Source organism: Centroberyx gerrardi, chromosome 9 (genome assembly GCF_048128805.1).
Source record: "Centroberyx gerrardi isolate f3 chromosome 9, fCenGer3.hap1.cur.20231027, whole genome shotgun sequence".
In the NCBI taxonomy this organism is placed as follows: domain Eukaryota; kingdom Metazoa; phylum Chordata; class Actinopteri; order Beryciformes; family Berycidae; genus Centroberyx; species Centroberyx gerrardi.
The window spans coordinates 2,999,941-3,026,902 of NC_136005.1; the positions used below are offsets into that span (position 1 = coordinate 2,999,941).

The 26,962-nt window shown below is 42.0% G+C and overlaps 3 protein-coding genes across 6 annotated transcripts in view; all 3 read right to left on the minus strand.

The window, feature by feature from the left end:
• Positions 1 to 6,787, minus strand: part of abca7 (ATP-binding cassette, sub-family A (ABC1), member 7) — a 33,039-nt gene extending 26,252 nt beyond the window's left edge. Inside the window, 5 exon segments of the mRNA XM_078285631.1 lie at positions 2,149 to 2,273; positions 2,950 to 3,091; positions 4,123 to 4,216; positions 4,699 to 4,810; positions 6,694 to 6,787. Of these exon segments, the coding sequence (XP_078141757.1) occupies positions 2,149 to 2,273; positions 2,950 to 3,091; positions 4,123 to 4,216; positions 4,699 to 4,764 (427 nt within the window). The 5' untranslated portion in view covers positions 4,765 to 4,810; positions 6,694 to 6,787.
• A 558-nt stretch (positions 6,788 to 7,345) lies between these two features.
• Positions 7,346 to 21,288, minus strand: LOC139921502 (amyloid-beta A4 precursor protein-binding family A member 3). Of its 3 annotated transcripts, none has more exons than XR_013505101.1 (12): positions 21,049 to 21,288; positions 18,614 to 19,819; positions 17,640 to 17,670; positions 17,358 to 17,503; positions 16,815 to 16,901; positions 14,075 to 14,296; positions 11,980 to 12,159; positions 10,961 to 11,173; positions 9,493 to 9,612; positions 8,773 to 8,913; positions 7,792 to 8,493; positions 7,346 to 7,749 (listed from the first exon to the last, which is right to left on the minus strand). XR_013505101.1 is itself a non-coding variant. In XM_078285754.1 (12 exons), the coding sequence occupies exons 2-12, from the start codon at positions 19,661 to 19,663 to the stop codon at positions 8,422 to 8,424; spliced, it is 2,214 nt and encodes a 737-aa protein (XP_078141880.1). In that variant the 5' UTR covers positions 19,664 to 19,819; positions 21,049 to 21,288; the 3' UTR covers positions 7,346 to 8,421. The 3 variants fall into 3 exon arrangements, 2 of the variants coding, with proteins under 2 accessions (XP_078141880.1, XP_071767860.2); XM_078285754.1 differs by having other exon boundaries at positions 7,346 to 8,493; positions 18,614 to 19,132; positions 19,181 to 19,819; XM_071911759.2 differs by having other exon boundaries at positions 7,346 to 8,493.
• Positions 21,289 to 22,028: 740 nt separating this feature from the next.
• pex11g (peroxisomal biogenesis factor 11 gamma) lies at positions 22,029 to 26,957 on the minus strand. Of its 2 annotated transcripts, none has more exons than XM_071911741.2 (5): positions 26,672 to 26,957; positions 25,736 to 25,936; positions 24,666 to 24,844; positions 24,275 to 24,343; positions 22,029 to 23,604 (listed from the first exon to the last, which is right to left on the minus strand). In XM_071911741.2, the coding sequence occupies exons 1-5, from the start codon at positions 26,732 to 26,734 to the stop codon at positions 23,358 to 23,360; spliced, it is 759 nt and encodes a 252-aa protein (XP_071767842.2). In that variant the 5' UTR covers positions 26,735 to 26,957; the 3' UTR covers positions 22,029 to 23,357. The 2 variants fall into 2 exon arrangements, with proteins under 2 accessions (XP_071767842.2, XP_078141881.1); XM_078285755.1 differs by having other exon boundaries at positions 22,029 to 23,611; positions 24,261 to 24,343.
• Between the last annotated feature and the right edge of the window lie 5 nt (positions 26,958 to 26,962).

Sequence of the window (26,962 nt, forward strand, 5' to 3'; positions counted from 1 at the left end):
ACTATATTATAATAATAATATTCGTGTTACCCCTTTACTGTCACTTTGGGTCACCACAGTGTGAGCATTTAGAAAAAATGGGTCGTTTGAAAACCACTTCTTTACGGGATCTGCAGCTCAGGAGGTTTGGACACCTGGGACAGAAACCACTGAAGACCTGCTTCCATTCACCCATCAGTTTGTGGGTCGTCATGTAACTGAATCTGCCTCGGCCCGGCCAGACAAAACAGACCCAACAGCCTCTCTGCTGCTTGTTCAACAGTAAACGGCTACAGGGAGCCGTCACTCGACACCTTACGGCCCGCTGCTGTTTTAAACTGTTCACAAAGATCATCTGCTGACCGCTAACTCTTCTCTTCTGTTCTGAGAAGTCTGGGAAAAACTGCATGAAACCGCTTGCATGCTGTCTTGATCCTTGACAGGTGTTTCTTTGAAGGCATACATGTTTTGTTTTTTTATTTCTCAAATAAAGGAAGAAGGAAAGAAGTGCAGTCGTGAAAAAATCAATTATGTAGTCAGTCGGTGAGGAATCTTACTTTCAACACGTATTAGTGACATTTACGTTCAATGTTCCAGGAATATAATGTGAATAATTAAAGTTATGTTAGATAGATACAGAAGATATTGGGCTTTAATAAATATCAGATACCGGTCAGTCCTGTTCTCCTCTCTGACCACAGCTACAGAACTACAAAAACCTATTTTCTTTGCACATTTTGTTTATTCATTTAATTGTTCAATAATGTTTTTTGTAAGCTAATTCACCACCTAAAAGAATTTCATCAGTCTGGGTTTCAGTGGAGACAAGAAGAAAACTCTCTGCTCAAATTTGAAGTAATTCAATATCGGCACAAAATATCAGCTATTGGTTACTTCAATCTAAAAATATCTGTGTTCGTATCAGCCTTCCAAAACCCATATCTGTCGAACCCGAATCCAAATCGACTTGAGTTGATCTCACAGCGCATCGATGGAAATACTCATCGTACCTTTAGCAATTTAAAATAATTCACCTCCTCTTTATCTCTGGTTCAGACTTTATTGTCTGTCTTGTCGTTATTTCCTTATTTCTAGTAAGTTTCTTTTATATTGCTGCTGTTCCGTTTGTAGCCCTGGTGGTTTCGAAAGGTGCTATATAAATAAAGTTTTCCTTACTTACTGTACAAAGAGAGTATACATCATTTAGCACATCCTAATGTAGGCCATTATGGCTGTAATGGATAAACATATTTTTTTCTGTCTCTGCAGCTTTGTAGGACCGCCTTGCTTACATGAGTGTTGTGACATTTGAGAAATTTAATTCATCATTAAACATCCTGTCGTCTGCTCTTCTCCTGCCCTACCTAGAGATGACCTGGTTTAACCTGAACTACAACTTCACTGACAGGAGGCTCCACTCTATTGGGTTTCTCTGTATACATAATTTATTTTGATTTCCGGAAAGCAACCTTACAGAAATACCTTGACATTTTACAATCCAGTCTGTTCTTTGTGGATTGCCAAGCACCTGCCAAAGGCTTATTATTATTTGCATTCCTCATTTCATTTAAATCAATGGGTAGTGGTCAGCTAAGCAGCTAGCTTCTGGCTAGCAGTAGCAGCACCCACCCATTGGTTTTAATGAGGAGTTATTCATCAGCTGACCCAAGTGCCAATGCAGGAAGTTTGTCCCCCACATTGTGACGAATGTGTGTCAGTGTCAATGTGTCAAAACTAGGGAAGGGACGATATATCGAAATTCAATATGTCGCAATGCAAAAAAGTGACAATACGTTTCGTGGGTCAGAAAAATGCATGGTGATATTAGTTCCATTTTATTCTGCTGTAGTAATCACAAAGGAGACGCTTGACCATCACAATTTCACAAGCTCTCCATCCAAATTATATTATTGTCACTTTGTAATGACATTTTTAAATTGTTTACATTCTAGCAGCCAATGACATCGCTAGAAAGATTTGTGTCTCAGAAATAAACAGAATTCTGCACAGTCAGACTTTGCTGTCACTGAACTTTCATTTATCACATCGTATCGTGGTTGTATTGATGTCAAATCGTATCGTGAGGTAAGCATATCGTCCCATCCCTAGTCAAAATGTCAAGGTATCTCTTCAACACAGCGCTAGAGGAGATCAAACAGGCAGCAGTACTTGGCCAGGCTGCAGGTCTCTCTCCCAGCCGCTGGACGCTCTGCAGCAGATCCTGGAAGCCTGAGAAACTCCGGTTCCCTCCGTAGGACAGAAGAGTCTGGGTGTCCACAAACAGACGAGACACTCTGCAGGGAGAGGAACAGAGAGGAGTCCTTACTGCCTTACTTCCAGTCAAGTCATATTCAGCTATAAAGTACTACAAACAAGGAGAAAAGAGAATTTCCTTACAGGGAGCAATGGAATGGAAAAATCTAGTAAATAAATGAGTAAGTGTGAGACAGGCTATGGAAGAGGAAGACACAGTTTCTGCTTATTTTAAAAATGATCCAATCGCATCATTTTATTTAACAAGAAGCAATTGAGCTGCCTAATGTCCCACCATAATCACCATATTAAACATAACCACTTATACTAATGAGGTCATTAATTAAGCTAATTAATGCATTCATTTGCAAATATTTCTATGCCAACACACGTCTTCACATAACACATGGGCGGTACTAATATGAACTCTGTATCTTAAAGCATTAAGGAGTAATAGCAGTTTCAAGAAAATCAGTTTTGCCTCATTAATATGCAAATGTATGCAGCAAGGTGCTACAAAATAAATAGACTTGAAACTCAATACTGCCTTGCTGTAATTTTGTAATTCAGTTATACTCTTACTTCTAATGTGAATCTTAACTTTATGCAGAACTCTTTCAAAGGATTTTCTGGACTGCAGCGTCTCTTCATCTACAGGCCGACTGTTTCCTACAAGCCACCATCCTATTATAATCCACCAAGCCTCCATCCACCTACATGGAGTTGTCGAAGTTGCCCACTTGCCCCGGCGTCTCCCCGGGCGTGGGCCGGTGGAAGCAGGGGTTGTTGATGTTGCAGACGATGCCCTGGATCCAGGGCAAGGTGCCCGCCGACGGGAGCGCTTTGTTTGGAAAGTGACCTGCAGGGGGAAAAGAGAAAAACAGAAGAGGTCAAACTATTGTGGGTTTTACTGAGAGATTAGCCTGAGATATGGTACCAAACAATGAAAAGACTGTGAGAGTGACCTGAAACACAGTCTGCTGGGACTGGACTGACAGGAACAGTAATCCTCACAGCCCAGACTGGTGTTATGTGAACAAGAGCTAACTTTATACAACTGACCTCAAACTGTAACGTCAATATGCTTGGACTAATGTGAGCTGCGTTCACACACAGCTGTAAAGGACAAGATGGCTGAGACCTCAGGGACACAAAGACGAGTGGAAAACAGAAAGTGATGTTCTCACTTTCTCTCTCCATCTAGGAGAGAATGTCATGGCTAACTGTAGGCCAAAACTTTACAGTTTTTTAAAGTTTCCTTGCTCACATTCAAACACACTGAACATACCAGGCAGAGCATGACTTTTTCTTAATTCTGCTATGTTATGTTAGGGCACGCTATGTTATAGTTACAAGTGAACCGTCTCACACATGCTATGTTATGCTGTGCTATCGTATGTTGTGTTATGTACTGCTATGTTAAGCTATGTTATGCTATGCTATGTTATGCTCAGTTATGCTGTTATGTTATGTTATGTTATGTTATGTTATGCTGCTATGCTATATTATGTTATGTTATGCCATGTTAGGCTATATTATGTTATGTTATTCTATTTTATGCTGTTATGCTATGCTATGTTCTGTTGTTATGCTATGCTATGCTATGTTATGCTATGCGTTATGTTATGTCATGTTCTTCACACCCAGCCACAGAGGGCCGGCCCACTGACCTGTCAGTGAAGGTCAACAACACAACAGGTTGGGTAAATTAACTGTGCGTGGCACAGGAATCACTCTCATCAGCTAATCAGCTTTAACCTGCTGGCAGATAGACATTTCAAAGCTGTGTGTGTGTGTGTGTGTGTGTGTGTGTAGGGGGGTTAAAATAAGATGGCAGTGGAGGTGTAGTAGGATTTATTGAAAAGACACACATTACGTAACATGACTCACATTGGCTCTGTTTGTAGGGAGGGTGAGAGTGACGGACCGAGATGAGGATGACGAAGAGGAAGAGCGGCCAGAGGAGCTCGATGACCAGCTGGATCTGCAGGAGAGGAAACGCATTACATACACTGGATTTCTTAACATTAAGTAATCTATAATCGTTATGAATTTATGTAGGCAACCAGTGGGAGTCAGCATTGATAAAGCATATCTCCTCCTACACAGGAGGTTTTATGGACAAAAAACATCCATCCAGTTCTATCAGACTTCCCTCTTGAGCATCTTGAAACTCCAGTGGGGAGTTGTTGTCCCAAACCAGAGTTTGGGCCGGAAAGTGAGTTTTGAAAGCCAGAAATCTCAGAATCCGGCCAAGTAATCATTGAGTAATTGGTACTGATCATCAACCCTATCAACCCCTGCAGATATATTATGGTTATTTTATGCTATGGGGCAGGTAAGATCTTACTTATTGCCCCTTTAATGTGCGTATTGCGCATTATATTGTGTTCTTCATGTTTTCTGCTTCCCTTACAAGTATTCTATCCTGTTCTGTTCTGTTCTGCTGAGTCTGAGTGTTGGTACCTTGTTCCTCCTGCGGTAGGTGATGTTCTTCCACAGCAGGAGGAGCAGCTGTCTGGAAAACCCCATCGCTCTGAGCAGCAGCTACCTGCAGCTACCTGGCCATGCTGCAGCACTGGAGAACACAACCAGCATGGAGAGGAGAGGAAAGGTTCATCACTGGATTAGGATCTCTCACATTTTAACTAATGCATTTATGACAATGCACCAATACCCAACCTGTAACTTAAATCTGTGATTTATTGGAGAGCTTCAAAATTAAAGATGTAATGTTGGTGAGTCCAGCTTTCTCTGGACAGAGCGCTGCTCACTGCTGCTTGATTCATCGCTTCCTGTGTGGACTGGAGGAGATTTCCCACTAGTGACCAACTGACACCAGAATTACATTTGGGTAAATAGCGCATATCAGTTTCAATTAGCAGGGATGGGAGGCTCTCCTCTGTTGCAGGCCCACATTGTGATTTAGGCTGATAAGACGGCTGAATTTTTACATAAAAATTCTTATCGCAATTAGGCTACAATATTCACACACACACTAAAAATTTGACTTTTGAACAATTCCATGCCGCATCAGTTTGTTCTCTCACGGTTTTATTGTATTTATGTCCTGTTGTTCTGTGAGGCATTTTTTTTTTACTATTTTGTTAGTGTTCAAGTGACTTGATTTGACTGTAACTTTACTTGTCCTATACTTGTATACAATAGGGAAAATGTGGTATTATATGAGTGCTAACTAGTAATTAGCCTTCATTAGCGTGGACAGCAGTAAGAAACTGCACATGCTCTTTTCCCCTGCAGAGGACAGACACTTTAATGCTACAACATCCTGCTACTCTGCAGGGAGTCTGATGGCAGAGGACAGACAAGCTTAATGCAACTATTTTACAACTTTTACATTTCATCTTCTCACCTTAGGAAAACATATCATGGAGAAAGTCCAAAACTCCCGTATGAGCCGTTCACCAGGCTGTGGAGGATCAGTTTCTATATTTGGTGTGATCGAAGGTTTTCTCATGTCAGAATTACAGTGATCTGCTCAGGACGGACAATCCCCCGCTTCATCCTGAAATCCTCCTTATGCTAACAGGTTTAGCTTGGTGACTGTGAGACTTCAGCCTTAACTCCTGCTCTGTGAGGGCCTTCACACCATGCTGCTTCCCTCCACTGTAGTAAATAACCTGAGCGGATCTGGTTTAGTGCTGGGGAACAAAGCATTTTCTTTGCAAATCCACCACTGACTCTTGTGTAACCCCAAAGTCAAACTACTATCTGTGCACTCATCTGCTTACACACACATGCATTACATACTGTATGACTTTGCGAATGTCAACATACACTCATCACATTAAATACTGATTAGACACATCTAAAATCTTTAGTTTGCTCTGTTTAATTTGTATTTTTATCCGTTATGTCCTTGTTTTTTTAATCTCACCTGCACAACTGGCTTTAATTTGCTGTAGACTGTTCTTATGCTCTGTTTCAGACAGTATGCAAATAAACAAATGAAATAACACTGGAATTTACATACTAGGACATACATTTTCTAGCCACTCTATTCTTGAGATATTTGCAACTTTTAACCTTTTTTCTTGTTTTTAACTATTTCTTCTCTGTTGTCTGACTTCCAGAGTGAAGTGCAGGCCTGCAACTGCAATGTTGTTGAGTTTTTAGCAGGAAGAGGAACAAGCCTCCTGCAGCACAGCAACACTGCCATGTAATATAATGCTATTGTAATGTAGTGTTATGTAATGTTACGGCTAATAACATTCATGACATGACACAATGAATTAACCACGGAATAGCGTCTAGTGTATTTGACTCGTACATAACTATTAACGCATAATAATTAACATCAAGCTACAAGGGAAGAGAAACGTTAATTTCCTAGTGTCGGTCCTAGCATGTTCGCATAGAGGAGTGATGCTGTTTACAGAATATAAATAACATGTAACAAGGTCAAAAGGCTCGTAAAAACTGAAATCAAATATTATTTACCTTTAATATTCGTGATAATATGTTCTTCAGTGTGTTTCCATGTCCGGATACAGCAGCAGTCCGCAGCTTGTCATTGAAGCTCTTGCTCCATTTCAGCACCAGTGTTTGTAACTGCAGATGGAATCTAAACAAAGTCCCGCCCACTGCGCGGCGCTGATTGGCCAGAGTGGAATGGGGGCAGGGTTCACAGAAGCCGGTCCGGAATCTGATTGGTTATAGTCTGTGTTTTGGTACAGAAGGCACCTGATTGGGCAGGTATTGACTGGGTAGTGTTACACAAGGTTAAGGTGCTACAGATGATGATGATATAATAATAATAATAACAATAATAAATATATAGCATTGTTATTATGCATATTATATATTATAATACTATATATCATTATTATATAATATGTTGTAACTATAGTAATAGTAACTAATAGTAGTAAAAGTATTAGTTATAATAAATATAATAAATCTAATAAAACTAACAGGACTGCCCTAAAATAATCAGATACAAATATAGCTCTAACTCAGCAGTATTTGTAACTGTTCACATTTCCTTCAGAAATATTTAACAATGTTTTATAAATATCTAATATTATGAAAAGCGGTCTTGTACCTGTAATAGCAAGTCAACAACTGTCAATAAATAAAAACATCAAGAAGACGTCATACAGATCATTTTAATGAACATCCAAATCAGCAAATTCTTAAAAATATACCTTTCTCTCTATCAAATAAGGCAGTTTACCTTTAGTTCTGCATAATAACCGCTCTCTCTCCCCCTCCCTTTCGCTCTCTCTTTCTCTTTCTCTCTCTCTCACACTCTCTCTCTCTCTCTCTGACTCTTTCTCTCTCTCTCTCTCTCACACTCTCTCTCTCTTTTAGGCACAGACAGGGAAGCAACCAGAACACTGCAGTAAAAACCCTCTGAGACTGTATTCAGTGATACTGTGATCTGTGATAGACACTTATTGACATGCACTGCTATCTGAGAGACTGGAAGCACAGAATGATGAAAGACATGGACCAACTATCCTGATTTAAAGGATAAGTTTGGTGATTCTGGACCTATATATATATATATATATATATATATATATATATACACACACATTTATATATATATATATATATATATATATATATTCTCTCTTCCATTCCTGTAGTTCTTGGACCCACAGACAATATTGGCTCCAGAGTCAGCTGTCGGTTGAAACAGCAGCTCCGTTGCCTCTTGCTGCTAACAATGAGTCCAAACTGTTTGTCAGGTATGTAAGAGACTAATCATATATACTGCAGGTCCAAAATCGCAGAACTTATCCTTCAGAAACGGTTTTGTCTCTCACTTCTCTCAGCTCAGGCACACTGGCAACGAAGCAGAATAGAAGACAAAAAAATCAGTGCTGCTCACCAGAAATGTAAGAATTAGTGTAGTCAAAAATATCCGGCTTTCACTTTTTTTTTGCATCTCAGCTACTGCCTGCTTTGTTAAATATCTGATAAATATAAATTGACCGCTATCTATATAGCCCTGTCATTTTAAAATATGTTATCACAATATTCCAACGTACTGTACATCTTCAAAAATATATCGCTAGACAAGCTCGTCCTGTTCAGCAGCCTAAGATATGATACAATAAATTGCATAATGTGTTTTGAGGTTGGCAAAAGTTCATGTAGCTTCAATACTGTACAGCATCTTTGTCCCGATCGAAGCAGGAAGCGCTCTGTCGGCGCTTCTCAGAGAAACACCGGCTGCTCCTGTCCTGTTAGGAGCCGATATGTTGAGGCTGGCATGGTCTTCAAGTGAATCTGAATCCCAAAAAGAAGAAAAAAATGGTTAATCGTAACAATAAGTTATGATTCAGTAAAAACTAAAAAAATCATTAAAATGATCAAAATTAAATTTCTCAATACTCTCCAAAATTTCCAAAAACAGAGAAAATAAAATGACTAATTTATTGTTTATTTGGATGTGGATTTTTGTGAAAATAATATTATCTGGGCAAAATTCTGCACTGTATTGTTGTACATCTTCAGTTCATATTTATTCTCAGCAAGCCTTAAATCCCACAGATCGTTTCATCTCACCTCCCCGACGGCGTTGGACAGGATGTGGATGATCTTGTCGTGCGGCGTGGCGACGACGCTCTGCCCGTTGATCTCGATGATGCGGTGTCCGACCCGGATGCCCCCCCGCTCCGCTATGCCCCCCCGCATCAGGCTGCAGATCTACGAAAAGATAGAAAATAAAGGAAAGGCAAAAACAACTTACAATTTTTCTCCAATACAAATAACTGAATCTGTGCAGTGTGTGATGGATTAGTCCGCTACGTTTAGGTTTTGATTATTGGTGTTATTTTTTAAACCTTTATTTATCTAAGGAAGGTTGACTGAGCACTTATGCTCTTTTTCAGCACAGTTTCAGTTGTAGTTTTAGGAGTAGTTGGGGGTTCAGTGCCTTGCTCCAGATTTTCCCAGCTGGTCTGAGATTTAAACCAGCAACCTTCCAGTAACAAGCCTGTTTTTCTAACCTCTAAACATAGCCTACTGCCATGCATATGTATTTACCCAAACCTGACTAATGTTTAATACTGACAATCTGAGGAGAAGGAGAAGAAGAAGAAAAAGAAGAAGGAGGAGGAGCAGAAGCTGAAGAAGAAGGAGAAGGAGAAGGACAAGAAGAAGAAAAAGGAGGAGAAGCAGGAGCAGAAGGAGGAGAAGAAGCTGAAAAAGAAGCTGAAGCAGAAGAAGAAGAAGAAGAAGAAGAAGAAGGAGGAGGAGGAGCAGAAGAAGAAGTTGTTCACGTACGATGCCGTCCTCCACGCTGAAACCCAGCTGAAACTTGGGATCTGGTCTCTTGATAATCGCCATGGTAACAGGAGGGCAGTGGACGATGCTGAGCTTCACACTGGTTTGGCTTTTCAGCTCCTGTGATGAAAACAAAACAATGAGGTTAGATGATCATTCTAGGAGTATCCGGTTCATCTGGTGTCAGCGCTCTGCAGCTTTGACCCTTGACCTCCTTATTAGAGGTTTCTTGTTATGATGGCAGTTGAGGAATTTCAGCTTATTCTACTGTTGCACTCTTGGTTCTCTGGATAAGAAGCGTCAAGTGCAGTAAAGTGAAGTGAAAAGAGTTTTTTTTTTTATGATGGATGTCCCTCCCTGACCACAGCTACAGGAAAACAGTCTGTAAAAAATGAAATGTATTTTCTTTATTTATTGATGTAATTGTTCAATAATGGTTTTCGCAAATTAATTCTTTATTCAAAAACAATTAAAAAAAGACAAGAGTTTCCCTGCCACTGAATAGTTGGTGGGTCAGTCTGCCTTAAATTGCTGCCAACACTAAAATAATTTCACCAGTCTGGGTTTCAGTGGGGAGTTTTAGTGTCCCATGATGCTCTAAATGCTGCTTCAGAGGCTTTTCCACCTTGACAAGAAGAAAACTCTGGTGGGAAACAGGTGTAAGCCGGTTTCAGTAATATCATCTGAGGTGTTTCAAAGGACTGGAGAATGATCAGGCCTAATACTAGACTGCAAATTTCAAGGGAAAATGTCTTTCAAGGGAGAGTTATTTTAATTTCAAGATACTTTCTAGTCTAGTCTAGTGTTTCTAGTCTAACATCACTCAAAATCCCAGTTCAAGAAAGCCAAACAAAATCTCCATGTTCTCTTCTGTGTGTTATCTACCTCTTCTACATGCTATCTGCTGTGAATACACTCTCACAGAGCATGGAAACACGGTGCCATCTAGTGCCTCCTTAGGACACTGCATCACTAAAAAGGTGACGGTACCCCAAGTCTGAGCTTCTCTCCTCCTACCCCACTATTCTGAAAAATGCAAAAAAAAAAATGGGTGTGGAGCGCTGGGAGACACGCTCACCTGGATATACAGAGATTACATTTACATTTTAGCTGATGCTCTTATGCAGAGTGACAAGCAAGGTAGAGATTCAGAGTATTTTTGTATCTATCTGCATTTTGTGTACATTTTTCAAACCTCCTTCACAAAACTGCAAGATTTAATCACATATAATTTCAGATTATTTACCACTTAGAGCTGCTACAACATCTCTTTCACACTTTTGAGATAATGCTAGTGACTAACCACTCAACATAGTGTATGATAAAGTGTTAGCATTGAGGACCGAAGCCAAAGATCTACCGAGGACACGTGGATGATTTTGGTGTCTATGTTCTATGTGAACCGACAGGATGGTCTCCTCTGTATTTTACCGAGGCCCACCACATCGCACCCCGCCTCCCCGCTCACCCGGATGATGCTCTGGCAGGTGGCGATGGGCAGGCCCACCAGGCTGGTGCCGTTGACGGACATGATGCGGTCTCCGATGCTGAGCTGGCCGCAGCGCTCGGCCGGGCCGCCGTGCAGCAGGTTGGCCACGACCACCGTGGGCAGGATGGAGCCCCAGCCCGACTCTACCACCGCCAGGCCGAGGATCTCTCCTGCAGCCTTGGAGATGACGATCTGAACAGGCACAAACCACACACATGCAGCAGTGACTGTTATCATCCGGTTAACCAATGGCTTACCTGCTATTTACTACTTTTCAAAGTACCGTTTTAATTTTGTGCTGGCATCATTTTGTAAAGGTGTCAATTTTATTTTCATTTTGGAATAAATCTCATAGAGTTAGTGTGACAGCCAGGATGTACTAAGTCCTATATAGCAGAAGACACAATTTTATATTTAAAGCTGCAATATGCAACTTTTTCACATTAAAACAACAATAAATAAACAGGATATATTATACATTATCAGTTTGTGTCTGTGTGTTCATGCCTAAATCCCCCCACTTTGCATGAAATTGGCTCTTCACTGATGTTGGGATGTTTAAGGGTGTATACCCCAAAAGCTGTGGGCGTGGCCAGTGGTGAGATGAGGCTAGTGGCCACAGAGCAGGGAAGTCATAGCAACAACAGTAAGAAAGGCTCAAAGTTGTCAGAAAAGAAAGGACAGTGAAGCTTAACGTTTAGAAACACAGTGAACAACAGCGCCAGATTTTCTGCGTTCTCTGTCTGCTTCTTCAACGCCTGTGGAGGCTTTACACTGCCGGTTACCGCCGCCTCAGGACAGATGACATCATCAAGATGGCTGACAAGTGTTGGGGCAGGAACTTGAGAAATGAAGGGGGAGGCAGGACTAAAAAACATCATCAATACTTCTGTTAATGGCTACGTTAGGCCTCTATGAATGGGAAACAGCAGCAGATTGCCTTCAGGGAAACACATGATGCTTCTCTCACTGTCGGTGTTAAAAGTCTCTCTGCTTACGTCTCGGATGTTCTGCGAGTCGGAGAAGTGGACCAGGTCTCCGTTGTAGAGCTCCTGGGTTCCCAGGAAGTCGCTGTAGTCGCCGGGCCTCAGCTGGCTGGGCTTGATGCCGTTGGCCTGCAGGAACTGCTGGTACGCCACGCCGAACGCCTGGCCGATCGCCTGGGCGATGATCTGAGCCTGGAGGCAACAACAGGCAGCAGGGAGGAGAGAAGACTGAGCTGTGGCCGTCATGTCTGGACCCGTTTGTTATTTTATTCATATCTGACAACAGACAAAGTACTCAAGGTTTTTGTTCAACAGATTTTCTTCCAAAGATCTTTACACCCAACTGTAAACTGCAGTCTTTTTTCTATGCAATATCTTTTCTTCGAGTCCTCAGGAAAACAACATGTAGCATTATGCAGAGTTCATTTCCAAAACACTATATATCAGAACAATATCATTATCTAAAGTTCATTCAATATCAATATCATTCAATGTCTGAAAAGGGCTATTTTGTTAACAACTTTCTTATAAGAAGTATTGTAATTTTTCTTTTACATTTTGTGCCATCAGTCACTTTTTAAGTTAAGGTGTCACTTTTTCTCCCTCCAAACATAAATCTCATTTTAATCTGAAACTTTTCTCTATCAAAATGAGCTAAAACGGGCACAGCTAGCAGCAGCAGCAGCAATGGCCTGATGGCCTACAGTAACACACAGCTAATTAGTTTCTAAAAGAGACTCTTCTTCCTTCTATTGAGCCTCGCCAACAGTGGAAAACTGGGACGACGGCCAGAGCGTTTCTACATTCAGGAGAACTCGCAGGCTGTCTGGGGAAGGAAAGCGAGCCAAGCTGGAGGAACGGCGCACTTGATCCGATCCCACATGAAACTGCATTTCCCTCCCTGACTGTCAGGAATATGCAAGAAGCCTGCTTTTAATGTCTTCAATTTTCACCCTACTTGCATAATATCATGGCTTTTGCTTATAGCTTTTGCAGCTGATGGCTCAAGACTACTGCAGGTCATATGGTCGTATAATCAGGGCAGGAAACCACAGCAGCTGTTGGACTCCACAGTTTAACAGCCACTTCCACTATATTTAAAAAGGCCAAAGTATATTTTAGAACGGAAAAGAGTTGGGTTGGGCACCTGACACAGTGCCTAGCAGAGTAAACCAGATTTTCTAGCATCTGACTGGTGGCTGGTGTTAATTTCCCACACTGCATAGAACATGCTGATGACTTAAATATTAGTAATTCATCTTAGTGCATCCTTAGAGCTTTAAACAAACTTATTCAGCGTTCACGTCAAATCGGGTTTCCCTTAAATACAAGCTACCAACTGGGAAAAAACTTTCATGCCAGCCTACTAGTAGTAATTACAAGTAGAATATGTAGGATTTTTTTGTCGACTCTGATATCTCCCACTTGGTGTTATGAACAGCGGACCAAGATAATAAAAATCAAAAGTATCAGTTATATTCACACTAACACAATCAATCAAGAAATATCTGGTGCAGTTCATTAATGGTTGATTTTAAAGTAAGATGGGTAAAATGCTACTATACAATGGCCTTATTTCAGTGTATAAAACTGTGTATTAACCTATGGAAATTATTCTAATTATTTTAAGTACACAATATTACAGTGTAGGTACATAATGTGCTTACAACAGAGCAACACACCATATGAATGGCTTCATTAAAACTGTGTTGTTACACTGTTGTAAGTACATTATATATTAGGGAGATTTTCAAGTACCTGCACAGTAATATTGTGTACTTACAATATATTTCCATAGGTTAATTAACAGGTTAATACACTGGAATAAAGCCATTGTAAAGTAAAGTGTTGCCATAACTTGCTAATGACAACAATTGATCTTTCGATCGCCATCTTGGATGTTGGCGCTCCAATGAGTTAAACAATGAACGCTTCCAAGTCTTCTTCCAATAAGACGTAAATGAGGCATAACACCCTGCTGAACTAAGCCCCGCCCCTAAGACCCTGCTGAACTAAGCCCCGCCCCTAAGACCCTGCTGAACGAAGCCCCGCCCCTAATACCCTGCTGAACTAAGCCCCGCCCCCTCCACCCAGCCGACTGACTCACATCCTCAGAGGAGAAGACGTGGCAGATCATACAGCATTTCTTCTGCGGCCCAGCAGAAGAGGAGGAGGAGGAGGACGATGATGATAAAGAGGAAGAGTTGGTAGGCGAGTCACTGTCTTGGCCTTTACGGTTCGTCGGCTTCCTTCGTGCCATCAGGACCACGATGGTGCCGATGTCGGCGATGTAGGAGATCATCTGGAGCGAGTGATCCATCATGGCCTCCTGAGGAGAAACAGGAGGGGTTATAGTCACTTTTTAACTATTATACTATACAACTATTTGACAATTTATGCCCATAAAATGACAAAAAAAATACTTTTTTATGTCAAAATCGAATTACTTTTACTTCCTGGAAAACAGAAAATCTCTAGTGGTGAGGTCATCGTGTACCAGGAGGCGTAAATAAAAATTCCAACCAATAAAACATCACAGATTATTGAATGGTCCCGCTCCTCTGCTCAAATAAAACTGCCTTTCTCTCCCTAACTGATCTCCCATTGGTTTACACTGTTGAATGCTCTCTCCCCACATTATGCCCCGCCCCAACATCCTGTTTCAACAGGAGATACATCACATAAAGGAAGCAAGATGCTCCCAAAATGTCATTTCATTGGGACTTTAATGATGGAACAGGGGCAGCAGAGAGAGGAGAGAGGGAGCAGTGGTTTTGGAAATGAGGAGCGCTGTCCCTTTAACTTGTCAGGACAAACGTCGTCAAATAATGTTCAGGACAAACGTCATCAAATGATGTTCAGGACAAACGTCGTCAAATTATGTTCACATTTAAATCAGCAAGGTAACTGGGTCGTGAAGCAATTAATGCCATGCTTAATTTAACTGATGCTACTACTAACATGAACAATATTATGAGACAGAAGACACAGACGAAGAAGCAGGGAATGAAGTGGCAGAAGAAGAAGCAGAAGAAGCAAAAGAAGAAGCAAAAGAAGCAGAAGAAGAAGAAGTTGGCTTTTGTGTAGTTTTACAGTTGCCAGGGATGCGATCAGGAGCCGAAAGAAACAAAGCCAAACATCTGGACAATACTAATCTTTTTTCAAAAATAAATGGGAATTGTGTGTTAAAACCCTGAACAGCCACATCCTTCTGGACCGAATTGTGTCAAATGAGATTCTTGTCTACATATCTAGGGTGGACTGACTGTTATTATCCAAGCAAACCTATGATTAGAATCAATAGGGCTGCAGTATTGATCGATTTTAGTTTCTACAATCAACTTTTCCCTTAGAATGCCAGCTGTAGTTTAAAACAGTCAAGATGCTGATACGAGATGTGAAAAGTGGGTTACAATAACTTTGTTCCCTAAATCATCAAACCTACTATTTGTGATTCATATTTTGGATCCCAACATCTAGTAAACTAACTGGGATTTATCATGATATTCATAGCTGTGCAGCAGTGAGGCGCAGCCAGCCATGTAGAGAGGGAGCTGACAGTGGATGACCCACTTTAACTCTCCTGACAATTCAGCCACACAGACAGGGATCAAAATAGACCGGACTATAACAGGGAGAGATATCCACAGAGCTTCGTATTAAATCACCATCAAATTATATCTTAAGGAATCCACCTGTAGCAGAGTTCAGCTGAAATGCAACGCTGGCTCATAACGTAACAGAAAGGGTCGGTTATGGGTTTTTTTTGTTGAAATCAAACGCTACATTTGGAAGGAAGACTGAGGGACTTTTATGTATTTGTATTTATTTATTCTTTTTGCTGTTTTATTGTGTCTACTTTTTATTGTTTTACATCTAAAACACTTTGTAAACTGCTTTGATTCTTGCATTGCTTACCTTGTGCACTGTTTTTATTGTTTTCATTTTTCTGCAAAGCACTTTGTAAAATCTGCTTTTTGAAAAGTGCTAAATAAATAAAGTTTATTATTATTACATTTTAGCCATTTAGCTGATGCTCTTATCCTGAGTGACTTACGATGGAAGAGCAGGTTCAGTGTCTTGCTCAAGGACACTTCAACAGAACAAAAATGCCAAATGAGGATTACTGGCAACACAGGTGGGGACTCGAGTCACATGACTTGGACTCAGAATCTAGTTTAATTGCTTCAGACTTGACTTGATGAATGAAGAGAAGACTTGAGACTTGACTGGAGACCTGGAGTTTTTATCCTATTAAAACCATATTGCATTGGAAAGTCCTAGATATTTAGTTTTCTTTAAGATATTAAATTGATACTGGACTCTTGATTTGTTCTGACTTGACTTGGTGTTCTACATTTAGATTGAGACCTGACATTAATGACATGGACTTGACTTGGTGTTCTACATTTAGACTTGGGACTTGACTTGAGACTTGTGCCTCAAGACTTGAGACTGACTTGGGACTTGAGCAAAGTTGACTTGGTCACACCTCTGACTGGCAAGGATCAAACCGGAGACGCTTCAGTCCCATTTTCAACCTCTACTCCTCAAAAGAGGTACAGCACTTTAAAAACTTTTGCAAAGTATTTCCACTGATGAACTGTAAGAAAACAGACGCTCAGACGCTTCGACTGGACACATGGCTGTTGAGGAACAGCGGGGATCAAACCGGTCATCTCTTGGCTATGGCTGGGCGATATAGTCTAAATCAGTGTCACGATAATCATATGGATGCAAATCTCAAAGTGTTACAGGAAAAGGATCATTAGCATGCAAAACACAAGAGGAAAGAAGAAGAAATGCAAAGCAGCGGGGTAAAAATAAGTGAAACTAGTGAAACCAACCTGTGTGTCGGCGCTGAGCACTTTGATCCGCTGGGTGGAGATGAACAGATCCACCTCTGTCATTGGCTGAGACTCTCCGTCTGGAGCCTGGAGGGAAGACCATCACAAGTTCTGCACTGTTCCCACACAGTTCCTGCTATGGCTACGGTACAGTACCAGTACTCTTTGGTTTTCCACTGGAAGACTGAGAAACTGTGCACATCGCTTGCGTATCCACAGCACACTTGGGCGATATCCAAAATGTAATATTGCGATGCCGTCCCGCCAAAATATGCAGGGGGTTGGGAGGGGTAGGAATGGTAGTGTTTTTTTTTTTTTAATCTTACTATTCAAGAAGTCAGAAGTTAAGTGAGATGTGTCTTTACTGAGACCTGGAGCAATAATGACTATTCTATTAAACACTTTTTGAGATAAAAAAAAACAATGTGGAAGGAGGAAAATTCTTGATGCTGCTAGAATAAAGCACTGCGGGAAACCCCTGTTCTTCCAAAACAGCATCAGCAGTGAAGCAGTGGTTTTGGTGCGTCGCTAATCTGAATTTACCTTTATCCGATCCACGGCCTCCTGAGCCTGGGCCATACGGGCGTTTGTAGACGGGTTCCTCTCCGATTTGATCTGGGTGGAGCCCAGGTACTTGGCACCAAATATCACTCCGTCTAACAGATCTTCAGGGTCACAAGGACCAGGCACTGTTACAAAGAAACACACACAAACATAGAAAATGACTTTAACTCAACTCCATCAAATCTATTTCCTCTTTTGTGTCACTGTGAGCTATTTATGAAAGACAAAACATGTAATTGGGCGTTCTGAAGTGACTCTCACCGTCTTTATAGGCAGGATGGTCATCAGCACTCTGCAATGAAAGCAAATTGAGATATTAATGTATTGTTAAGAATTTGTCTCATACAGTACCAATATTACAGATGAATAATCAATGTTGTCAATGGTCCAACATCTATAACTCTGAATAGTAGAGAAAAATATACTGGGATGTGATCAGCAACACAAAAAAAGCAGGAAACCAACCTCTGTCACTAAAAATGAATGGAACAGTCGCCAAAAATTGTTAATGTTAATGTTAATTCTGAAAAAAATAAAATAAAATACCTGTACAATCACATTCCTGCACATGGCATGCTTAGTAACTTTAAATGGTAGACAAAAACAAGATGTAATCATAGTGCATTACAGTATTATATACAGTGAGGATAAACAGTGGCAGGTAAACCCACCTCCACTCAGTCAACCCACATTTTTATTTGCGGAACAGAGTCTTTTTAGGCTAACATAAATCTTTTTGACAAGGACAGGGAGAAGCTGCTCTGTTTGGGTCTGATATGAACAGTCAGGTGTTTTCTGGAGGGACAGGTAAACTCAAACTGATGCCAGAAAAACTTGGGATCCGTCACTTGCTAAAACTTACTTTGTAAAAACTAAAGATAAAATGAATTCTAAAAAGCAGTGATCAAAAAAACCCTGACTAAAAGACCCGGTCATGACAAATTTTTTTCTTCAATTTTTACCAGCAAGTGAAGGATCCAAAGTTTTTCTAGTATCAGTATAAATCTTTTTGACCCAAATTCATAGTATACATCATAGCAAGTAGTATCAAAATGATGTAAGTTATATGGGGATAGGGTCCTTTAAAAAGGGAAAAAAGCATAAATTAAATGCTTTTCAGAAAATACAACTGATTATTCTTTCTATTTGTGGCTGTTTACCTCATGATCATCATCATCTTGAGGTCAAAGTTCACCATCCTTTTCATATCCCCCTACATCACTAACCCCTCCTACCTGCTCGCTCTCGGCAGCGGCCTCTTCCTCCGGAGGCTCCTCCCCCAGCTTCATCCACACCGGCTCGGGATACTCGTCCTCAGACAGCGAGGTGAAGGAGCCGTCCCGGGGCCGGAGCTGCTGGCCGTTCCCATAATGCCCCCAGAACCTGTGGGCGTCGTCCGGGTCGTAGGACACCGACACCACGGCGTCCACCTCGCCTCTGTGGGGCAGGTAGGCGGCCTGCGGAGGAGGAGCGGCGATCTCGGTGCACTCCAGCAGCCCCAGCAGGTCTCTCTGGTGGCTCTCGGAGAACAGCAGCCCCGTGGTTTCGGTCGCCAACGACGACTCCAAATCGCTGACGTCCGTTATCAGGGAAGGAGCGGAGGACTGCGGCTCAGGCGGGCTGCGGTACGGACGCCAGGCGACGCGAGGAGGCGAGCGGCGGTCGGGATGGGGCTCTTCTCCCATCAGCTGGAGCTGGTTGAGGAGGGCGTGGATGCGAGTGTGGTCTTCGTCGCCGGGCCTCCTGCTCATGACCTCAGCTGCCCCTTCGGTGACGCTGTTCTCTGCCTCCTCAAAAGTCACCTCCTCCTCCTCCTCCTCTTCATCACCTACCTCCGCCTCCTCCTCTTCGGCGAGCCTCTCCTCAACCCTCACCCCTTCTTGTTCCTCAACCCCTACATCCCCTTCCTCCACATCCTGGATTGGCTCTGTGTTATCGTCCGCCAGCTCCTGCCGATTCACGGCGGGCGAAGCGGCAGCGGCGCTCACCTCCAAAGGCGGCACCGACCCACCTGGCCCCGCCTCTTCCAGACCGTCCGCAGCAGGAGGGAAGCTGGGCTCGTCCAGGTCGTCCGCTGAGCCTGCCTCGCTGGAGGAGTCGGACTTCCAGTCTAATGGAGGAGGCTCGATCAAGTTGAAGGAGTCCAGGTCCTCCACCTCGGAGCCGGGCAGATCTGCCATGGTCCGCCGACTGATCTCAACAACTGAAGAAGCTCCTTCACCAGGGAGAGTGGCGGTAAATTGGGAGGAGGCGGGCTGATCAGCGGGACAGTTGTCCAATTCCATTTCACAAACAAGCCTGTCAGAGGCAGAGAGGCATTACTTGGTTGAAGGCAGAAGCCACAGCGCAGCGCTTTGACTCAGCTCCCTTTAAGATGCCATCGAGACTTTGGTCCAGTTGAGTTGTTCAGCAGCACTGGGTTTCCAACAGGCTGAATGGTGCTGTAATAAATGGTTCAAAAAGCCCATCAGTAACACATACCTGGGGATGGCAACTGGAACTGAGTTAAGCTGTTGGCATAACAAAAGACTATCTTACATCATGTGGCTGTGAATTTATCAAAATACTGAGCCCTCAGTCTTTCCTTGCTGCTAGTAGACACAACTGAAACAATTAAAGCAAACACTGAAATACAAAAACACTCTTGTCCTCATTGCCCCATGGCCATCAAGATAGCAAACAGTTACATGCCCTGAGGCTCAAAGTGCATGTACACCCTGTGCAGTATGGGCAACCATCAGAGACCCCTGTAAGACCATAAAGGGGTCTTTCCATAAACAGGCAACTTTTTGAATGTAGGCTACCCACAATCACGTTGTGCTACATTTGGATGAAAAGTGCTTCATAAATAATAGGCTACTTGGCAGTAGGCGAGCTAGCGGGCAGATACGTGACGTTCCCTCTGGAGACATCGCACGCCAAACCCTTTCAAATACCTGACAACTTAATGTCGTCTTCCTCACTGGTAAACGTAGTAGTCTGGTAGAACATGACTTAAGACATTTTACGAATCATTAAGGTCTTCAGGTAAATTCGGCATATAGGTGATCCACCAAGCAGCACTTTATCTAAATAAAATCACAACTTTAAAACTGGTTCACACGTATTGCTATCGCCCTCCACGATGTACTATGGAAGAAGAAGAATGCAGGAGTAACAAGCGAACCAATTATAAAAGTTACAATTTTATTGAAATGCATTCTACATAGTATATTGGATGCATGCCGAATTGAAGAGCGGCTCCTCATTATTCAGAAAAGGCTGCGTATAATATTTTATGAGATATGGGCTTTGGAAGTAGCAACGAAACATTAAATTGACAGACTCTTGAATAGAGTTTGGCGTGAGGTTCTCTCAATACAAGATAGAACAGAAAGTGTCGGGGCTAGATGGCTGACAATAACGAGATGTTTCTGCTGTGTAAAAAACGTAATGATTAGTTCTAAAAAATATTAAGTCTCCCTATAACTACTTTAATTAACGTTACAAGCTAAAAACAGCTCAGTCTAACTTGGCTAACTAAAGTTAGCTCTCCAATTAATATGCTAGTTAACGTTAGCTAATTACCCATTCAGCGCCCTATGGAAAGAGCTCGGAGAGAACAACTGTCTTTTGTATGACAGATGAAAGCCTGTAGCCCCTCATTAACAGAATAATTAGCTGCTCTCACCTGGTATTTTAGGTCGCTAGCTTTCTTTGTGGCTCAGACAGAAACTCCTCTGCTGACACGATAGACAAGTTGACGTGGTTTTGAACCTTTTCCAAAACCTCGGCTGTGTTTTGTTCTTCATACTAACAACCACAGCAACATTTTGCTATATGACTCTGTGGGAATCTCACATAATTCTTGTGTCCAAAAAAAATCACCTAATACAATTTTCCTGCCATTGTTGCTGCTGTTGCCATCAGGTTTATTCGCTGACTCTGTGCTTGTGCTGCCTTCAGGTGCTCCCGTAAACTCCTACTCCCGTAAACTCCTACTCCCAAACGAGTTGTCGCGCACTCAAGTGCATTTGGTCGGAAATAATAACAAAATGGACTCTATAACATCCCTAAATTAACAATTGAATCATTCCATTCCCTCTAGCGTGTTTTTTTATTTATTTATTTTTTTTAATGTTTTTTCTTCTCTTTGTGCCTATTGTACTGTGATGTATAGGCTATGGATGTTCATAATTGTCCAAGAAAAGTCGTTTTTTGGTTCGTTGTTTGGTGGCTGTTTAATTATAAAGCTGTACAGAGCTACGTTGTGCTGTAGTGGAAGAACGAGGACGAGAAAATGTGCATCAGCAATGTCATTAATATATTAAGTGATTTATTGGCCAAAAGTTGTATACATCACTTTTACCCTCAGTTATTAAGGCGGTTTCCATGCTCCCCGCTCTCTAAACGTCACACCTTAGCAGTTAGCAACTCGGTCGCCATAGAAAAATGTAGACTTTCCCAGGCTTATTTACCACTTTTGTCGGTTTGTACATGTGCACCCAAGTACCAACAATCGTAAAAGTAATATTTCCGACAGCACCTGAAGGCAACATTCGCTTACAAGTAAAAAAAAAAAAAAGTGAATAATGTGCGCATGCGTCAGCCTTGTCCAAGTCTCGCTCAATCGAACGTCAAAAAACGGACCCAAGACAAAACGAATGAAAAACTGAATTTATTAAAAAACAGTTCATTTCTTTCATATTAGATTACTTTATATACTTACTTTTATTTTACATTTCAAGCAGCTTCTATTTCGGGATGATGCAGTGACTGTTCAGACTTTTCCATACAAAACTTCTCCAGTGTTACCAAATGGCTTTAGTGGTTTTATTCAGGTTTTCACGAAAACCTGTAGACTGTTGGGCCTTGATGGCACACAGTTGAGACCCACTGCTTTAAAGAAGCTGTAGGGTATCTGTCATATAATGTTTAATCATTATCTGGTAGATGCAGATAGCCACACAGACTCACTCAGAAATGTAATTTTCACCTGAGAGAGATCCCAGCATTAAGGCAACTCATTCAAATAAATGACAAGATATAATATTTCACAGTTTATGAATCGATGTAACATTTAAAATCAGATGCATGGGGTTTGTATCTGAGGCAACAATTTACCAGAACAATATTATCAACTTTTATCACTCTCCGTCTGGTGGTAGTTTTCCACCCTGACTCTAAATACAGCAGAAACCTGTTTATCTGAAGCTTTCAGGAACAGAGGTGGTCCAGCAGAGTGAACTGTCTGAGACATGATGAATGATCTGTCAAACAACTAGCAAGAATGTCATCAGTTGAAGTTGTGAAGGAGAGTTTTGAGTGTCACTTGCTCTAAATGCTGTTTCAGAGTCTTTTCCATCCCACCAGGAAACAACAGCAGGAGAAAAACTGCTGTGTTCCAGATCAAAACGCTTCCTGAGATCCTCTACAGCAGCGGTTCTCAGCCTTTTCGGCTCCTGACCCTTTAAAACAAAGCGATGCCTCCTCACCCGTCACAGGCTGCATCTGCAAAGTGTCGAACAGTTCAAGATTGTGCCACGCTGTTTCATTTGATTCATTATCAGAGGAGGCCGAGAGGCTGGAAACTATTCAGTATTTCACAAGAAAAAAGCTAAAAATTAGAGAAAAGAAAAAATAGACATGATAATACATCTGTATAGTAGAAATATGTTTTTTCCTATCCCATAAATCATATTTTGAAACCCCCAAATTATCTTGTGACCCTCTGGGGGGTCCCGACCCCCAGGTTGAGAACCACGGCTCTACACAACTCTAATATGCAACTTAAATGCTTTTAGCTGCATAAAAAAAACAAGGAATTTGTGAAATTTGCACATAAATTTCACATTTGTGCATTTTTTTGCTGATTATGTTGTTTAGTCAGTTCAGTCTGAGGCCGATTCAGTTTGATTGATCTCATATTTAAATCTTCAAATCAAACTCCCACTGTGTGATGATGAAGATCAGCTCCACATCATTTCCCAGCAGTCTCAGTCAGCCCTCGCTGTGAGGCTGAGGCGAGGCGGCGTCCGATTGGTCGCCGCCGCCGCCGCCGTCGCTGTTCATCTGGATCAAACCAATCAGAGACGAGACGGTGCCCATCAGCCCCACCAGCCAATCGGGGAATCGTCCCGCCCACAGGAAGCCGGGCGGCATCCAGTGGACGGCGTTGCTGAGGTCGGCCATGCTGCTGAGGACGGACAGCAGCTCCGCCCGCACCTGCCGGCTGAGCTGAGAGCCGCTGGGAAACAAACACACTCATCAGGCTTAGCGTCAATTCATGAATGAACTCATCAATTCCAATTCCTCACTTGAATTTGAAAAAACCAACAGGAAACAGAATTGCAATTGAATTGTAATTTCAGGAAGTTGAATTTAATTAAATGAAATTCTGTGAAATTCCATCATGTTTTTTTTTTTTTTTTTTCTTACCACATATCTGAGATTATACACAGTGTTTTATATTATCAATACTGAATATCATAAAATGTTAAAGGAACCTTTCAGCTGGTATTTGATGCAGAACATGTCATCATAATCCATACATTATGATTGAATGTGTTTGATTTGTCTTTTATTTGATTGATAATGTTTGATTTAGAAGTGGAATTTAATGGAATTGAATGGACCTCAATTCTGATTCCTGTCATTTCAATTCAGTTCTGTTCCCTCGCAGCTGGGTGACATTCACATTCACATTCCAGGAATTGATTTACCATGAATTCTCTATTCAGATCATGAATGGACCGACCCTGACTGCAGATATTGGGCTCTGCTGAATTCTGCTGAACACTCAATGCGTTAAAATCTTATAAAAGCTCTCCTAAACCTCTTGTGAGGCCGTCATAACACATTGATGACCAGTCGTCCTGTATCAGCAGCACAGAAAGTGAATGTTTGAAGGAAAATACCTGCTGCCTCCTCTGTCCTGCTCACTTCTCCTCAGTTTCCTCCTCAGCAGCATCAGGACTCTGACCGACCTGAGGAGGGAGGAGTCACAAAACATTTTAACTTTAGACTGAGAGTTGTTTCATGGTCATTTGCTCCACATTCTGGACTACAGGGGAAAACAGGTTTCCTCATCCTCAGTGTGCAAATGACTGTGAAAAAAGCCTCAGGTCTGTATTTACTGAGCTTCTTCTTAATGCAGTTGTGTGTACTTGGTGTTAACAGGTGGAGTTTTTAAAGTCAACATAGTTTCACACTCTCAAGTCATGCACACACCTCCCCGCCCCGCCCCTCCACACCCCTACCCCACCCCAAGTTTGACAGTGACTGGTTTGAGGCGTTTGATTTTCTCACCTGAGTATCCCCAGCAGCAGGGAGGCTCCCCACAGCACCGTGCTGACCAGCCACCACTTATCAGACTTGACTTTGATGAGCTGCGCGTCGGCGGCCCAGGCGACGTGTTCACAGGGATAGTACAGCTGGTCGGCCATGTTGGTCAGCACCGATATGCAGCGCAGGCCCGAGTCCTCCTCCTGGGACAGAGGGGAAACGTGCGTTAGTGCAGGGTTTAAGAATTTGTATCTGTTAATGAAATAGTCCGGGACAGACCGACAGCTGGTTTAGTGAGCACACCGACAAGGACAGCCGGATGTTTAATGTGAGCGGTGCAGAGATCGTCAGTTGTGTAGTTTGCAAAGTGCTGGGAAAAGAAACAGAACCACGCTACAGTAAACATATCGTCCCCCATGAGTGATGCAGTCTCCATCTGGGCCAATCAGGAACCAGTATGTCTCCTTGTTCTGGCCTGTAACAGTGGCACTCCCTTTGGACCAATCAGTGATTGAAACTGCTGAAACACAGCGGTGAGATGCATCATGCAGCCAAAAAAGAAACATCTGACCTGCAGTGTGTGAGATTTCATGTGACACAGAGACAAACACGTAAACAAACATTGCAGCGCCCCCCTTAGGCCAGTCAGTCTAATTTTAAAAATGGCAGAATGGAGCAATGAGACGCTTCGTTCTCTTAAAGGAAGTTTAGAGTCATTTTTTGCCCTTTTTGGAACTCTAAAGAACAAATCCCCAATTTCATCATGGGAGACAAAAAGAGGACAGAAGAGCGACAGAAGGAGACAGACTGGTGTCATCCAGATAGGGCTGCAATGATTATTTTAATTATCGATTAATCTATTGATTATTTTTTTCTATTCATCGATTAATCATTTAGTCTATAAAATATCATAAATAAAGACAAATGGCCATCTGATGTTACCAGAGCCCAAAGTGATTCTTCAAATGTCTTACTTAGGTTGCCATATGCAGAAATGCAGCAAATCGTAGCATTTGAAAAGCTGTAACCAGCAAATGTTTGGTATTTTTACTTAATTGATTGATTTTCGACTAATCGATTGACCAACAGCTCACCCCTGCTCCCAGGCCGTAGCTGGAGGAGTAGGCCAGCATGGCGAGGTCGTCGAACAGCCGCAGCACCGTCCTGCAGTGGCTGAGCTGAGCGGACAGCAGCAGCAGGCTGTTCCCCAGCCGGGACGTCCCATCCGCCCCCGCACCCCCGCCCCGGGACAAAACCCCCCCCACCAGCTGGGACCCGTAACACACCGTCCGGATCTGCAACAGAGAGCAGAGGAGACCATGAGGACTGAGGGAGAGGAGAGTTTTTAATGTGACTCTTCTGTTCTGGGATGCAGTGCAGGAAAACATCCTTTTCTGTTTGTAGAATCCAGTTCATCCACATTGTTAGGCTGACAGAAATCTTTAACTAAATAAAAACTAGACTAAAACTAAACATTTTGTGAGCTTGGAATTATACGGTTCTATCTGACTTTTTTTTTTTTTTTTTTAATCAAAATTGAGTTATCCACATATTCATGATCTTTGAATGTTGCTTGGAGTTTACTCACATTTTTAGGTCAACATAAATGGTTATGATGTGTATTCACAGTAGGGACAGACAGATATATGCATGGGGCCGATACTGACCTCTTATTAAATATCGGGTATCGGCCAGTCATTTTATTTATCTTTAGTTAATTGTTCAACTTAGTTTTTGTTGGATTTTAATTCTTCATTTAAAGGCAGTAATGCATCACAGTAACTACAAACTGATGCAAGTCATATAAAGATAAGGTCTTTTATGGTGAAAAATCTATCACATATCAGTATATCAGTAACATTTTATCTGAAAATGTTACTGATATGTGTTCATGATGGTTGTTTGCCTTAACCAACAACTAGAGGTCAGAGTTCACCCTTCTTTTTATTTACCACAACACCACTGGCTCCCTGGTTATTGTTAATAAATGTAGACTACTGACTAATAAAGACTAATGTAGTGAAACTCACCACTTTGTCTCTTCCTCTGTAGGACTCCAGCAGACTGACCAGGGACTCCACAGACTCCTGCATGTCTGTCTGTCTGTTAACCAGTCAGTCAGTCAGATCAGTCAGTCACTCTGTCTGTCTGCAGGTTTAACTGGAAACCAGCCTGTCTCACTGTCTTACTGTCTCACTGCCTCCAAATGTATATAAATGAAACTTTAACACAAAGCAGAATAAGTGTAAAATGTTGTATAACCGTCTGTAACAAGCTGCATCCTGCAGATCATCCAGTCCTGTTCAACAACACACACACAC

What these genes read in the sequence shown, in the direction of transcription:
- LOC139921502 (XM_071911759.2), bottom strand. Translation starts at nt 19,663, where the DNA reads ATGGAATTGGACAACTGTCCCGCTGATCAGCCCGCCTCCTCCCAATTT. An exon ending in CCGCTGCCGAGAGCGAGCAG is followed by an intron (nt 17,671 to 18,613) that starts GTAGGAGGGGTT and finishes CTTTCATTGCAG; the next exon opens with AGTGCTGATGACCATCCTGC. An exon ending in TGTCCAACGCCGTCGGGGAG is followed by an intron (nt 8,494 to 8,772) that starts GTGAGATGAAAC and finishes TTTGGGATTCAG; the next exon opens with ATTCACTTGAAGACCATGCC.
- pex11g (XM_078285755.1), bottom strand. Translation starts at nt 26,734, where the DNA reads ATGCAGGAGTCTGTGGAGTCCCTGGTCAGTCTGCTGGAGTCCTACAGA. An exon ending in ACAGAGGAAGAGACAAAGTG is followed by an intron (nt 25,937 to 26,671) that starts GTGAGTTTCACT and finishes TCTCTGTTGCAG; the next exon opens with ATCCGGACGGTGTGTTACGG. An exon ending in GCTACGGCCTGGGAGCAGGG is followed by an intron (nt 24,845 to 25,735) that starts GTGAGCTGTTGG and finishes CCTCTGTCCCAG; the next exon opens with GAGGAGGACTCGGGCCTGCG.